The sequence below is a fragment of the Vigna angularis genome, chromosome 5, assembly GCF_016808095.1.
Source record: "Vigna angularis cultivar LongXiaoDou No.4 chromosome 5, ASM1680809v1, whole genome shotgun sequence".
In the NCBI taxonomy this organism is placed as follows: Eukaryota; Viridiplantae; Streptophyta; class Magnoliopsida; order Fabales; family Fabaceae; genus Vigna; species Vigna angularis.
In genome coordinates, this window is record NC_068974.1 from 1,707,580 (window position 1) to 1,720,995 (window position 13,416).

At 34.4% G+C, this 13,416-nt stretch overlaps 1 protein-coding gene across 3 annotated transcripts; it reads right to left on the reverse strand.

Annotated features, from left to right (window-relative positions):
- Positions 1 to 1,969: 1,969 nt before the first annotated feature.
- On the reverse strand, positions 1,970 to 6,400 carry LOC108339919 (proline-rich protein 4). Of its 3 annotated transcripts, XM_017577150.2 has the most exons (3): positions 6,262 to 6,400; positions 5,752 to 6,132; positions 1,970 to 2,756 (listed from the first exon to the last, which is right to left on the reverse strand). In XM_017577150.2, exons 1-3 carry the CDS (start codon positions 6,341 to 6,343, stop codon positions 2,173 to 2,175), a joined length of 1,047 nt encoding a protein of 348 aa, XP_017432639.1. In that variant the 5' UTR covers positions 6,344 to 6,400; the 3' UTR covers positions 1,970 to 2,172. The 3 variants fall into 3 exon arrangements, with proteins under 3 accessions (XP_017432639.1, XP_017432638.1, XP_052733307.1); XM_017577149.2 differs by lacking the exons at positions 5,752 to 6,132; positions 6,262 to 6,400 and adding an exon at positions 3,087 to 3,202 and having other exon boundaries at positions 1,970 to 2,795; XM_052877347.1 differs by lacking the exons at positions 5,752 to 6,132; positions 6,262 to 6,400 and adding an exon at positions 3,051 to 3,202 and having other exon boundaries at positions 1,970 to 2,795.
- Between the last annotated feature and the right edge of the window lie 7,016 nt (positions 6,401 to 13,416).

Below are 13,416 nucleotides of genomic sequence, written 5' to 3' on the forward strand. Positions count from 1 at the left end.
AGATAACACATTATCTGCATGCCAGCATAGTTCTCAAATAGAGATAAACTAAGAACACCCAATTGGAATTGGTTTTGGGGGAATATGGATAATGGGTTTTGGGAAAGGCTTAATTATAGGAAACTTTGGAACAAGTTTTCCAAAAACTTCATAATCTTGATGCAAGCTTGGTTTTGTTACCTCTTCATGTAAAAGCTTCCCTATAAGTAAAAGAACACAAGTTCAACCTGCATAATCTTTTCATGAGAATAAATCTTTTATTTTAAAAAATTATTAAATAACAATTAACTTTCGACACTAATTAACCGTCAGTTACTATGTTGACTAAATTATATAAAATTATTGATATATAAAATAAGATTATTATAAATAATAAATTATAATTGATTTGCAAATTAAAATTAAAATTAATCTTTAATTAATTAACAAGTTTTAAATATTTATGATTATTAATTCTAAATTAGTTTCTAATTTAAAATTAAAATCTAATTTAGATACTAATTCATTTCTTGATAGTTAATATTAGAGAGTATTTAGACTTAATTTTGTTAACTAATTATAATTTTTACTTCATAATTGAGACTATTTTTATATATTAATAATTTTTACTTCATAAAGTTGTATCTAAATTAATTAATATAATATGTAATTATTTTTATTCTTAAATTAATTAATATTTAATGATTTCTTTTAGTGTTAAGTTATCATATTATGTAGATAGACAATTTGAAGAAGTGACCACCGTTAGTTATATCAGAAAACAAATTAAAAACATTAGTTATGAATTACTAAATTCGAAATTAAACAAAAAATATATATATATCACAGTTTAGAAAAGAAATAAAAATTAAAATCGTGTAATAATTTATAAACTAAACATATATTTACGTAATACTGTTACTTGTTGCATTAGTATAGAGCACAAACCTGAAACCTCTACTGTAGCCATTGCAGAAGAATCACAAGTGAAGGTGGCAAAAAGAACGAAGGAAGCACAGAAGTGTAAAAGAGCACATTGCAGAGTGGAAGCCTTTCTCGTTCTGAGGAAAATAGCAAAGCTTTTGAAATCTGACTATATACTTTCATTATTCATAGTACCTTCCAACTTTGGTTTAACTGTCTATTATTAATTGTGGAGAACAAACTATTTTATTTTCTTTTCTTTCAATCAAACAAACTTTATTATGGGTTGTTGGAACTTTGACTTGTGTTAAGACAGGTCAATTATGACCGTTATTATAGTGCTCATAATGGCTATCTCGATTAAATGACTTTTTTTCTTTTGCTTTTGGATCTGTGGAGAATTAATATTATCATTAATACTAATATATATGGCTATTGTTTCCATCATTACTCTTATTGCAGAAGAAAAAGAGAGGGAGAACACAGCTGAGAAAGAATAAGAAAGAAAATGCGATAAAAAAACTCATTTCGAAATTTCCAAAATGCATTTTATGCGTTCCGAGAGGCTCTTTCAAGAGCAAATTTCATGTGAAAATTCATTTCATTAGAAGGTTTTATATATCTTTCAAAAAGTTTATTTTATAACTTCTGCATATTTTAATTAAATTTAAATTATTTTAGAAATTGATTTTACAGGTTCTTGTTCCTTGGAATTCAATTTAGACATGAATAATCATTAATAGTAAATAAGTGAATATTATTTTTTGTGATCTTCGGTAATACAAAGGCACAACAAAAATTGAATTAAATTAACTGTAATGCAAAATAGTTTATCGATCTATTGGAATCCAGTTTTGGAATGATTTTTAAGATAGTTATTATCAAATTAAGTTAGCAAAGTCACTGATTTCTGATTGAATGATCAATATTAAAACAATGATTAGTAGTTATATGCTTTGTTATAAAATATAAAACAAAAATGATTTTGTTTTCAAACCCAAGAGCTGATTAATGGAGAACGTTCACAACATTAGGAAACAAATTCTAAAGAACAAAAGCAATAAACTAAAATGAGAAATCAGTAATATCATTTCTTACTTTAAGATAATAATTTTACAAAGGGTAATAGTGACGTAAATTTTATTAAGGAGAGGGATACAATAGGATTAAGAAACTAATGGTTGTGATTGGAATATAAATCAACACACTCAGTAATGGAAGATATAATAACTTTATTGCTAATGAGGTGCAATGGGTGTTATCATCATTCTATGGAGTTGGAATTGGCGGAAATGGTTTCTTGAATTTGGGATCAAATGGTAGTTTAGGAATAGACTTCTTCAAGAAAGGCTTTGGTTTTAAGAATTCCTCTGACTCAATGGTAGGGATAGGCTTAGGAATTGGCTTAACGAAAGGTTCTGGAACAGGTTTAAGAACAGGAATTGGCTTAACAATTGGCTTTGGAACAGGTTTAAGAATAGGAATTGGCTTAACGAATGGTTTTGGAACGGGTTTAAGAATAGGAATTGGCTTAACAAAGGGTTTAGGAACGGGTTTAAGAATAGGAATAGGCTTAACAAATGGTTTTGGAATAGGTTTAAGAATAGGAATAGGCTTAACAACTGGAACAGAAACAGGCTTAACAACAGGAATTATCTTTGGTATTGTCTTAACTTTGGGAATAGGTTTTGGGAAAATACCTTTGAATTTTGCTTCTTCACTGGGAATTGGTTTTGGAATTGGTTTCTTATACAATGGAATTGGAATAGGTTTAATGAGAGGAACTGGCTTTGGAATAGGTTTACCCAATGGAATTGGTTTAGGAAACAATCCTTTGAACTTTGATTCTTCATCATCATTCACAACCATCCCATTCTTGTTCACTTCATTTCCTGCATAAAAAAGGCAAAAAAAATATTAGTTAATTAATACACACACAAACACTGGTCTTATATTATGTCAGTTTCTAAAATTAGTGTCTAACAAAAGTCATACTAGTTTTTAAATGTGGTTATTAAAAGGAACACATTTTTTATGCATGAATGACAAACAAACATCATATACAGAAATGAGAATGATTTGTATAATGAAAAATTGGTATTTTCAATGTGTTTGAAACCTTATTGACACGTTACAGAAAAGAAAACCTCGTATAAAAGCCTGAAAAGGAGTAATGTGTAAACCTGAAATTTGAGTTGTGGCCAAAGAAGAAGTAGCATAACTGAAGGTGACAAGGAGCAACAAGGGAACCCAGAAGCACAAAAGTGCAGAGTGCAGAATAGAACCCTTTCTCATGGTGTTAAGGCTTGAGTCATAGTTGTTGCATAATCATACTATTTATAATACTTAGCTTGGGATTAGTTGGTCATTGGTCATTACATGCTATGAAATGCACTCCGAAATTTTAGATTTGGTTTCGGATTATAATGTGGGTGGTTGCAACTTTGACCTATGTTTGGAGAGGTGAGAAGAGTTTAATAACACCGTTATTGTAGCTGTGTTAATGAGGAATGCTGTCTTCAATAAATGAGTCTGCTGGGTAACATGTTTCTTTTTCTTTTGTGTGTTCAAAACTGCATAACTTCAGAAGGTTCAAATGCAACATGACAGAGCAGATTTCATATATTTTATTGTATACACTTAGTGTAATGCTACTGTAGGAGCTTTTTACTTCCTTTATTTTGTAGATTTTACATTAATATGAGGTACTCAACCATTGTTCACTACATCACCAACTACTATATCATAACTTCAACAATCTTAACTATATAAAACCAGTAACTTTAACGACTGAGTTATCTTGAAGTTTATTTTCACTGTTGTTCTTACCGAGATCTACCGAATCTTAGATTTGCAGACTGGGTTGTTACTGTTGAGTAGTTTGAACTGAGCTAAAAAAAACATAAAAGAGATCTATCTAAAAAAAACTCTTATGATATTTTAGTCAATAAGAGAGTGTGATAAAAAATTAGGAAGAGTATTTAATAATGAATAGTGTGTGTTTGCTTACTGTTATAGAGTGCATATATATAAAATATAATAAGATTATAACAATATAACATAAAAATAATGTAATGGTAACTGAAAATACTAAAGAACTTAGGTTGAAACAGTGCAATCCAGACCTTATGTTTAGAAGTTGGACCTCCTTATTTGAAATGGTTTTGGTCCTCGATTTACCTAAGGTTGAGATTAAGGATGTAAGTTGAATCCAGCATGAATAGTATATACTCAGCTATATGATTTGCAACAAAAGAAAAGTTTATCTGTTATCTATTTGTTATCTATTATATATTTATTTAAAAAATACTTTCGAGTGTTTTAAAACATATAGGTATCTATAAATATTTTAAAAAAATATTATGTAAATTTTTAAAATAAAATCTAAATAAAATTAAAAAAATATAAAATATAATATAAACTAAAATTTAATTTTAATAAAATTTAACCTAATAAACTATAAATTAATTTTAATTTTAATTAAATTTAACTTAATGAAATAAAAATTTAATTTTAATTTTAATTTTTTGTGAATAATGGATATCCGAAGATACAGGTAACATGATACTCGTATCTTACCGATTTATAAATGAATATTAAAATATCTATTATCTTAAGTAATAAATATTTGTCTATATCATTTATTCATCATAGATTTTATCTACAAATATAAGACACGAATATTTTTTTATTCCTAATCGGTTACATACAACAATCAATTGACATGTCTATTAAATCAAGAACATTTTATTATTTGTCAAACGACTAAAAAAATATTCATTGGCTAACAAAATTCATCAATAATCATAAAAATTTGTCAGTAAAATTTTGTCCATATATATTATGATCGGTCTTCTTCCTCCTTGTCCTTATCTCTTCCTTTTTGTATTCTTCAATAGTACAATTTTAGAGTTTTAACTTGTGTAATATGCTTCGGTTTTGAATGACACATACATCGACATGATGATATTTTTTTTAAATTTTTACAATCTTATAGGTCGTGATTGCTAAAAAACCGAAGTGGTATACTCATTTTTTCTTCTATTAGTGGAGAACCGAGATTGAAAGGTGTGCCAAAATTTTCAAAATATTTTAGTAGTCTTCCATCAAACATTCACTTCCTTTAATGGTTGAAATTGAGTCCAATGGTTTTAAAGTTCATTAAAATTTATTTGACCGTTTTCATCTACAACCATCCTATGACCTAATTTAGTGTTATTTCGTTGTAATATTATAAGTGCTCTAATTAAGATTTTAAATTCAATTTGTAGAATTGAAATCTTGTGTAAATATAGTTATATCACGTTCACACAAAATTACAATTAAATAGCCCACCTCTTCAATATGTCAAATGGAAATACTAATTAAATAAAAATTCAAACTCAGTAACGTTTGTAATTTTAATTAACATAATATTGAGAACTTCATTAATGAAAAACATCAAGTACATATATATTTGGAATTGAGTACACAAGAGGGGTACCAAAGGACTATCCAAATTATGATTGAGATTGAACTAAAGATGGTTCCACATATATAAAACCATTATCCTTATATTTTGAAGAGTGTTATGATTTTAAGGAGCTGGAATTGGCTTCTTAAAAGACAATGGTGGTAGAAATGGTTTCTTGAATTTGGGATCAAATGGTAGTTTAGGAATAGACTTCTTCAATAAAGGCTTTGGTTTTAAGAATTCCTCTGACTCAATGTTAGGGATAGGCTCAGGAATTGGCTTAACAAATGGTTCTGGAACAGGTTTTAGAACAGGAATTGGCTTAACGAATGGTTTTGGAACGGGTTTTAGGATAGGAATTGGCTTAACAATTGGCTTTGGAACAGGTTTAAGAATAGGAATAGGCTTAACAAATGGTTTAGGAACGGGTTTAAGAATAGGAATAGGCTTAACAAATGGCTTTGGAATAGGTTTAAGAATGGGAATTGGCTTAACAACAGGAATTATCTTTGGTATTGGCTTAACTTTGGGAATAGGTTTTGGGAAAATACCTTTGAATTTTGCTTCTTCACTGGGAATCGGTTTTGGTGTTGGTTTCTTATACAATGGAATTGGAATAGGTTTAATGAGAGGAACTGGCTTTGGAATAGGTTTAGCAAATGGAATTGGTTTAGGAAACAATCCTTTGAATTTTGATTCTTCATCATCATGTCCTTCTGGATTTACTTTTTCTAAATCTTCATTCACAACCATCCCATTCTCTTTCACTTCATTTCCTGCATAAAAAATGCAGTTATTAAATAACAAAACGAATGAAGTTCACCAGGATTAGTCTATAGTTTAATATATTTTGAAAACTTACTAAAAAACCTGATACACGTGAAAGAAGAATAATAAGCACAAACCTGAAATTTGAGTGGTGGAAAGAACAGAAGCTAAGTTGAGAAGGAGCAACAAGGGAAAGAAGAAGCACAAGAGTTTTCTCATTGTTAAAACAAGTAATGGAAGCTAAAAGGAGAAATGTCTGAAGGCTTGAGTCACAAGTTTATGCATAATCACATTATTTATAATGTCTAGCTTTCAGGATTTTTCTTAACAGCACCTACAAAAGCTTTGAGTTGATTTGTGAGTAGTCATTACATGGTTTGAAATTTTAGATTATGTTAATTAGGATGATAATGTGGGTGGTTGCAGCTTTGATGTTTGTTTAGAGAGGTCAATAGTCTTTAACACCTTTGTTTTTGGTGTGTTAATTAATGATGGATGCAGGCTATCAGCTTATAAATATGAAATATAAGAGTTTAGAAATTCTATCATTTTTACACAAACAGTATTTTTCTTGCTATAAAGTTTTCTACCATTCAGCATTTTTGTTCTCGAAACAATAAAAAAGAAAAGAAACAACTAATTTGGGAGGCTCATTTAATGAGCATCGATGCATTATGACAGCAGCAACAACAACGGTGTTAAACACTTTTGACCTCTCTAAACATATCACAAATTAAGAGTTTGCAAAACAAGTATTCAAAGATATGATCAAGAACCAAAATTCAAAAACCATCCATATTCTTAAACCTACGCCATTGCCAATTCCTAATCCATGATGATAAATAACCTCTCAGATTTTAAGGTTAAACCTTACATATTCTACTACCTTTTAGACATGGAGATACACCACATTTCAATTTCGATAATGATTGCATGATCCTTTCGTACCCTTCTTGTGTACTACATTTTTCCATCTGCATAATAATAACATATGGTTTTATTAAAAAGGTAATGTACACTCCACTTTTTAATCTTCAACTACTTTATCACTAATAAAATTAAAAGAGAAAAGTAAATATGATAAGTTTCTTTACGTGTTGAATAGATATAAAAAAATCTCACCCATCCCTTCGCACGTCATTTTCCTCCTAATTCCAAAATAGAAAAGGAAGAGCTAAGACATTGTTTCCCACTTAAATAGTTGTGTTTCGGTAGGGATTTGCGAGACCGAGACACTAACCTTCGACTGGTGCGCTCCGCTTGTCTGCTTCTCGTTTGTACCGATCGGTCACCTTCAATGTTGGCCGCTCGGTCACCCCCTTTGCAAAAGAGGGGAGGTACCTGCAAAAGGCACTCTGACGCTCAAGTTAAAAGCGGTTTTATGAACTGTTCGTGACAGTTAAATATTAAAGTAAATAGAGCGTATTATAGTCTGAGTTCCCATCTGTCCTTACCCTCCACCTAAACCCTTATTTATAGAGTTTAAAGGAATCTGACACATTAATTTACCTCTTAATGGTCATCAATGCAAACCTTAATTACTTAATGACAGCCGTTACAACATTCATTGCGCGTTACACCTGCTTAATTGTTGTCGAGACCGAACGGACAGCTGATAAACTAACAGAGACCGACCGAAAAGCTTTGTCGAGACCGATCGGCTGCTAAACTAACAGAGACCGAACGGAAAGTTTTGTCGAGACCGATCGGCTGCTAAACTAACAAAGACCGAACGGAAAGCTTTGTCGAGACCGATCGGCTGATTGTTGAGACCGGACGGACAGCTTTGTCGAGACCGATCGGTATCTGCGAGCCTATAGTAACATAAGCCCCCCAAGTCTGAGTTAATCGTTCGGCTTTAGCCGAACGGTTAACTATAAGACTTATGAGTTTGAGGGAGGTTGTTCTCGTTGTATTAAAGAGTTTGCTCTGTGCTCCAAGTTGTTACATCCTGTTACCTCTTCACCGAGCGGGATTAACCGCTCGGTCTTCACATCTTTAGAGGAATTTACCTCTTCGTCGAGTGGGATTTACCGTTCGGTCTTCAAATCTTTATAGAGGAATTTACCTCTTGGCCGAGCGGGATTTACCGTTCGGTCTTCCAATCTTTATAGAGGGATTTACCTCTTGGCCGAGCGGGATTTACCGTTCGGTCTTCAAATCTTTATAGAGGGATTTACCTCTGGGCCGAGCGGGATTTACCGTTCGGTCTTCAAATCTTTATAGAGGGATTTACCTCTTGGCCGAGCGGGATTTACCGTTCGGTCTTCAAATCTTTATAGAGGGATTTACCTCTTGGCCGAGCGGGATTTACCGTTCGGTCTTCAAATCTTTATAGAGGAATTTACCTCTTGGCCGAGCGGGATTTACCGTTCGGTCTTGCAATCTTTATAGAGGGATTTACCTCTTGGCCGAGCGGAATTTACGGTTCGGTCTTCAAATCTTTATAGAGGGATTTACCTCTGGGCCGAGCGGGATTTACCGTTCGGTCTTCAAATCTTTATAGGGGGATTTACCTCTTGGCCGAGCGGGATTTACCGTTCGGTCTTCAAATCTTTATAGAGGGATTTACCTCTTGGCCGAGCGGGATTTACCGTTCGGTCTTCAAATCTTTATAGAAGGATTTACCTCTTGGCCGAGCGGGATTTACCGTTCGGTCTTCAAATCTTTATAGAGGGATTTACCTCTTGGCCGAGCGGGATTTACCGTTCGGTCTTCATCTTCTAACTCTGAGAGACTTTCATTGAATATGATTTTATTTAGCCACTTTAGGAGCGATTGATCGGCCTGAATTGGGCTTTATTTATTCAATAATAAGAGCGTAAGTTAACTAACAAAAGCATGAATCAAATGAGACCGAATTTAAACATGACAGTAGTAGAATTGTGGATGCTTCTCTTCAGTTGATAACTCCACGAAGTGAGTGTTCCCGATGACGACTGGGACTGCGACTATAGCCCCGCCCTCGCTCGTCTTTCCTACTCGTCCGCTCGGAGCCTCTTTTCGAATATCCTTCCTTAGGGAGGCCGTATGCTTCTTTTATAAACCTTCGTAGGTGTCCCGCCCTGATAAGATTTTCTATTTCATTCTTTAATGTGATGCAGTCTTCTGTAGTATGTCCATGGTTTTGATGGTACCGGCAACTTTTCCTCTCGTCTGCATTTCTTGGAGACGGTTTCCTCAGGGGTGTGATAAGTTCCGCGCTAAGGGCTTCTTCAAGAACTTTTGCCCTAGGTGCATTGAGGGTTGTATAACGATGAAACTTGAATGGCCTGGGAAACTCCCTATTCTTATCGTTATTGCTGAACGGTCGTTTGCCGTCCTTTCCACTTCCACCCGCATCACCCTCTTGCTGTCGTTTCTTTTGCGACAAACGCATTTCCTCCATACGGATGAACTCAGCTGCTCGCTCTTGGAGTTCCTCCATCGTTTTTGGCGGTCGTGCATACAATTTTTCCGCAAAATATCCTGGTCTCATACACGAAGGCAGATTATTAATAATAAAATATTGATCTACCTCTCTAACTCGTCGCGCGGTTTCATTATATCTCTTCATAAAAGCCTTCAAAGTTTCTCCTTTCTCCTACTTAGTGTTTATTAAATCCACCGGTGTCACCTCCTGTTTCCGATTGGATGCGTATTGTCTCCTAAAGAGGTCTTCCACAGTAGCGAAGCAATCCACTGTGTTGGAAGGAAGAGTGTTGTACCATTCCAATGCCTCTTCCTTAAGTGACAACGAGAAGGCTCTGCACATGATAGGATCGCTGTCCGTATAGAATGCCATTGCATTACCGAACGTCCTTAAGTGATTATCCGGATCAGCCGAACCATCATACTTATCCAATACGGGGGGAGTCTTTTCTGGCATTGGCGTTTGCATGATCGTTACCGTGAAAGGCAATAAACTGGTTGGCCGAGCGGTCTGCAGGGGCGTTGGTTCCCTTCTAGCCCGACCGTTCGGGTTGACGTGATTGTGGCTCGCCTCATTGGCGTTTTCCCGATTCGAGGCGGACCGCTCGGGAGGTTCCCGTTCGGCCCTTAGCGCCCTTATCTCCTCCTCATGCCTCCGCCGCATCTCTTGCTGAGCGTGCGCCTGCGCTTGTATAGTCTGCGCCTGTGCCTCAATCTGGGCCTGCAACTCTCTTATTAAATCTCTGGTGCTCTGCTCTTTCATATTTCTTGTTGTTACCATTGGGTGTCTTCAGTTTGCTCTCGGCCCCACGGTTGGCGCCAAAATGTTTCGGTAGGGATTTACGAGACCGAGACACTAACCTTCGACTGGTGCGCTCCGCTTGTCTGCTTCTCGTTCGTACCGATCGGTCACCTCCAATGTTGGCCGCTCGGTCACCCCCTTTGCAAAAGAGGAGAGGTACCTGCAAAAGGCACTCCGACGCTCAAGTTAAAAGCGGTTTTATGAACTGTTCGTGACAGTTAAATATTAAAGTAAATATAGCGTATTATAGTCTGAGTTCCCATCTGTCCTTACCCTCCACCTAAACCCTTATTTATAGAGTTTAAAGGAATCTGACATATTAATTTACCTCTTAATGGTCATCAATGCAAACCTTAATTACTTAACGACAGCCGTTACAACATTCATTGCGCGTTACACCTGCTTAATTGTTGTCGAGACCGAACGGACAACTAATAAACTAACAGAGATCGACCGAAAAGCTTTGTCGAGACCGATCGGCTGATTGTTGAGATCGGACGGACAACTTTGTCGAGACTGATCGGCTAATTGTTGAAACCGAACGGACAGTTTTGTCGGGACCTATCGGTATCTGCGAGCCTATAGTAACAAGTTGTAACAGCTAATCGTAAATATCACCTATTATGATAGGTGGACGGATGTCTCTCTTAGAACATAAGACATAATATGACAAGTAATAGAATTACGTCATTTTATAAAAAGTGAAAATACTATTAGATATATTATGATACGTATAACAAGTATCTCATAGTAAATTGAATATATTATAACATAAGAAAAAAAAGTAAAAAATTAGTTAAAAATAAAATTAGTTAAATCTATGACCCCGTAAATACAAGAGCAAATAAGAAAATTAGTTAAATTTTAAAAAAAATGTCACTTTAAAAAGATAAAATTAGTAAAATAATTATTTCAATTTAAAAATACTTAAAAGGTAAAATTGAAAATAAAATATATTCAAAACAGAGGATCTCTAGAAATACTTGAAGTGTTTGGATCAACTTATTATTTTATTTGTTTTTCTTTTTTTCAAGTTAACACAGCCGAATCCATTAATATAATATACCTTAATTTATTAGTAAAAATTAATATATATTTATAATAGAAAACTTAAAATACTCTGACTCACTTACATATTATGTAATTACATTGTTTTCCATCTCCATTAGCTACGCAATGTTCTTATAAAAAAATATATCAAAGTGGTATTTTTGTGTAGAATCGAGTTCGTACCATGTACAGAGTACTTTGTTGAAATTATTAACACAGTAAAGATAAATTAAATCTAAATGCAGTTCATGCCCTTCAAAATGCGTTATTTATTATATACTTTATAAAAACAAAAGTCAAGAAAAAATTGCGTGCATTAAATATCCTTTACACAATGAAGCATCCATCACCCTCTCGGTCTCAATTTGTCATTTTCATTTAGGGTTCTTAAATTTTATTTTTATCTTTACTGACAGTCTTATTTTTTTCGCCATTAGGTGTAACATCCCAAAAATACAGTAATAAAACTATATAATAGAATAATTACGATTAATAATAACACAGGTCAGTTTTAACATTTAAAAGAGTGTACTACAGTGGCCGAACGGCCTTACAAGAAACTACAACTTAACTGTACAATAAAAACAGTATTTGACCGAACGGTTTACAAAACCAACACCGAGCGGTCATACAAAACTTAAAGAAACAGGTGAACGAACGGCCACCTAACCAAAATGACCAACTACAAGCCGAACGTCCTATTGTTCGGTTTTCACCTCGACTTCGACTAAGTTCTCTTCCTCCAAATATTGCTCTTCCAACGCCTCTTCCAATAACGCGTCTCCTTCTGCTCACATCCACACGGATGATCATTGCAAGGACAAGGACGGACGTACAAACGAGACAACACAAGGAAAAACATAGGGTAAGCTTATGTAATTTAATTCAAGTAATAACATACATGTTCATATGCAAGCACATTCCAATACATTCCAATAAACAATTCAATCAAACCCTGATACTAGACCGATTGTCCGGACTGTATGAATTCTGTGTAGCTACGACGTTCGTGCACCCGGGTGATGTAGTAACTGGAATTCTCATCAACTGCCACCCGAGGTTAGTCCGTTCCATCCAAAGTACCCCTAAGGACTAGGACCTCCTGTCGTTCCCACACATGATCTACTCCCCTCTACTTGAGGACGAGTATTCACGGAACATCAAGATGAAATGCCAGCTAAGCTTTGTCCACATTCATACTTTACAATATCAATATTCATCCAAGAGTCGTTCCTCCCTGGAACGCTCGTTCAACTTCACATCATTTCATTCATATCACATTCTCTTCTTATTTCATACATAATCATTCTCAATTCCATCTTTCATTATCACTTTTCTCAAATTCATCTTTTATAATCTTTCACTTTAATATCATTTCTATCATCCATTCCAAGGACATAAAATACCGAACGTTCAGCCCTCTTCATAATGAGGACGAACGTAGGAACGAGACCGATAAATCTCCCGTTCCAGAATAGAATAAGACCGATTACAATAATATACCCTATATGACGAACGTTATTTACCACGTGAATCAGTTGAATGAACTGACTCTCGTGAGTTCAGACCCACACTCAAAGAATAGAGTAAGTACGTAGGCTCTAGGCCGGATCCAAATGAATATAGACACATCAAGACGTTAAAGAATCATATTTATAATAATTCAATCACAGAAACCTAATGTCCGTCAATGACCGAACACGGTAAAAGGATTTACTGAATTTGGACGAACGCTATTTTTCATCAATATAGATTATATAAGAATCGAATACGAGCGCTTGGTGTAAGACCGAGCACTACTAATCTTAAAGTACAAGATTTGATATATTACTTTATCAAGGGATATACGGATACAACTATGCTTGGCCGAACGCTCAAACATAGTATTACCACACGAGGACGCTCGTTCTCAACTAGGGTTCTCTCCAAATGAAAGAATCCCATTTTTACTATGTTTACCAAGAAAACCGAACGGTCAATGACCGTTCAGTGACGAACGTACTTTTTCATATGAGACTTTCATACCAGA

Bases quoted from the DNA above. Each gene is read 5' to 3' on its own strand.
- LOC108339919 (XM_017577150.2), bottom strand. From the start codon at position 6,343: ATGAGAAAACTCTTGTGCTTCTTCTTTCCCTTGTTGCTCCTTCTCAAC. The intron at 6,133-6,261 runs GTTTGTGCTTAT...TTTTTTATGCAG, and splicing joins TTCCACCACTCAAATTTCAG to GAAATGAAGTGAAAGAGAAT. The intron at 2,757-5,751 runs TTCTTAAACCTG...TTGTGAATGATG, and splicing joins ATTTGTTAAGCCTATTCCTA to ATGAAGAATCAAAGTTCAAA.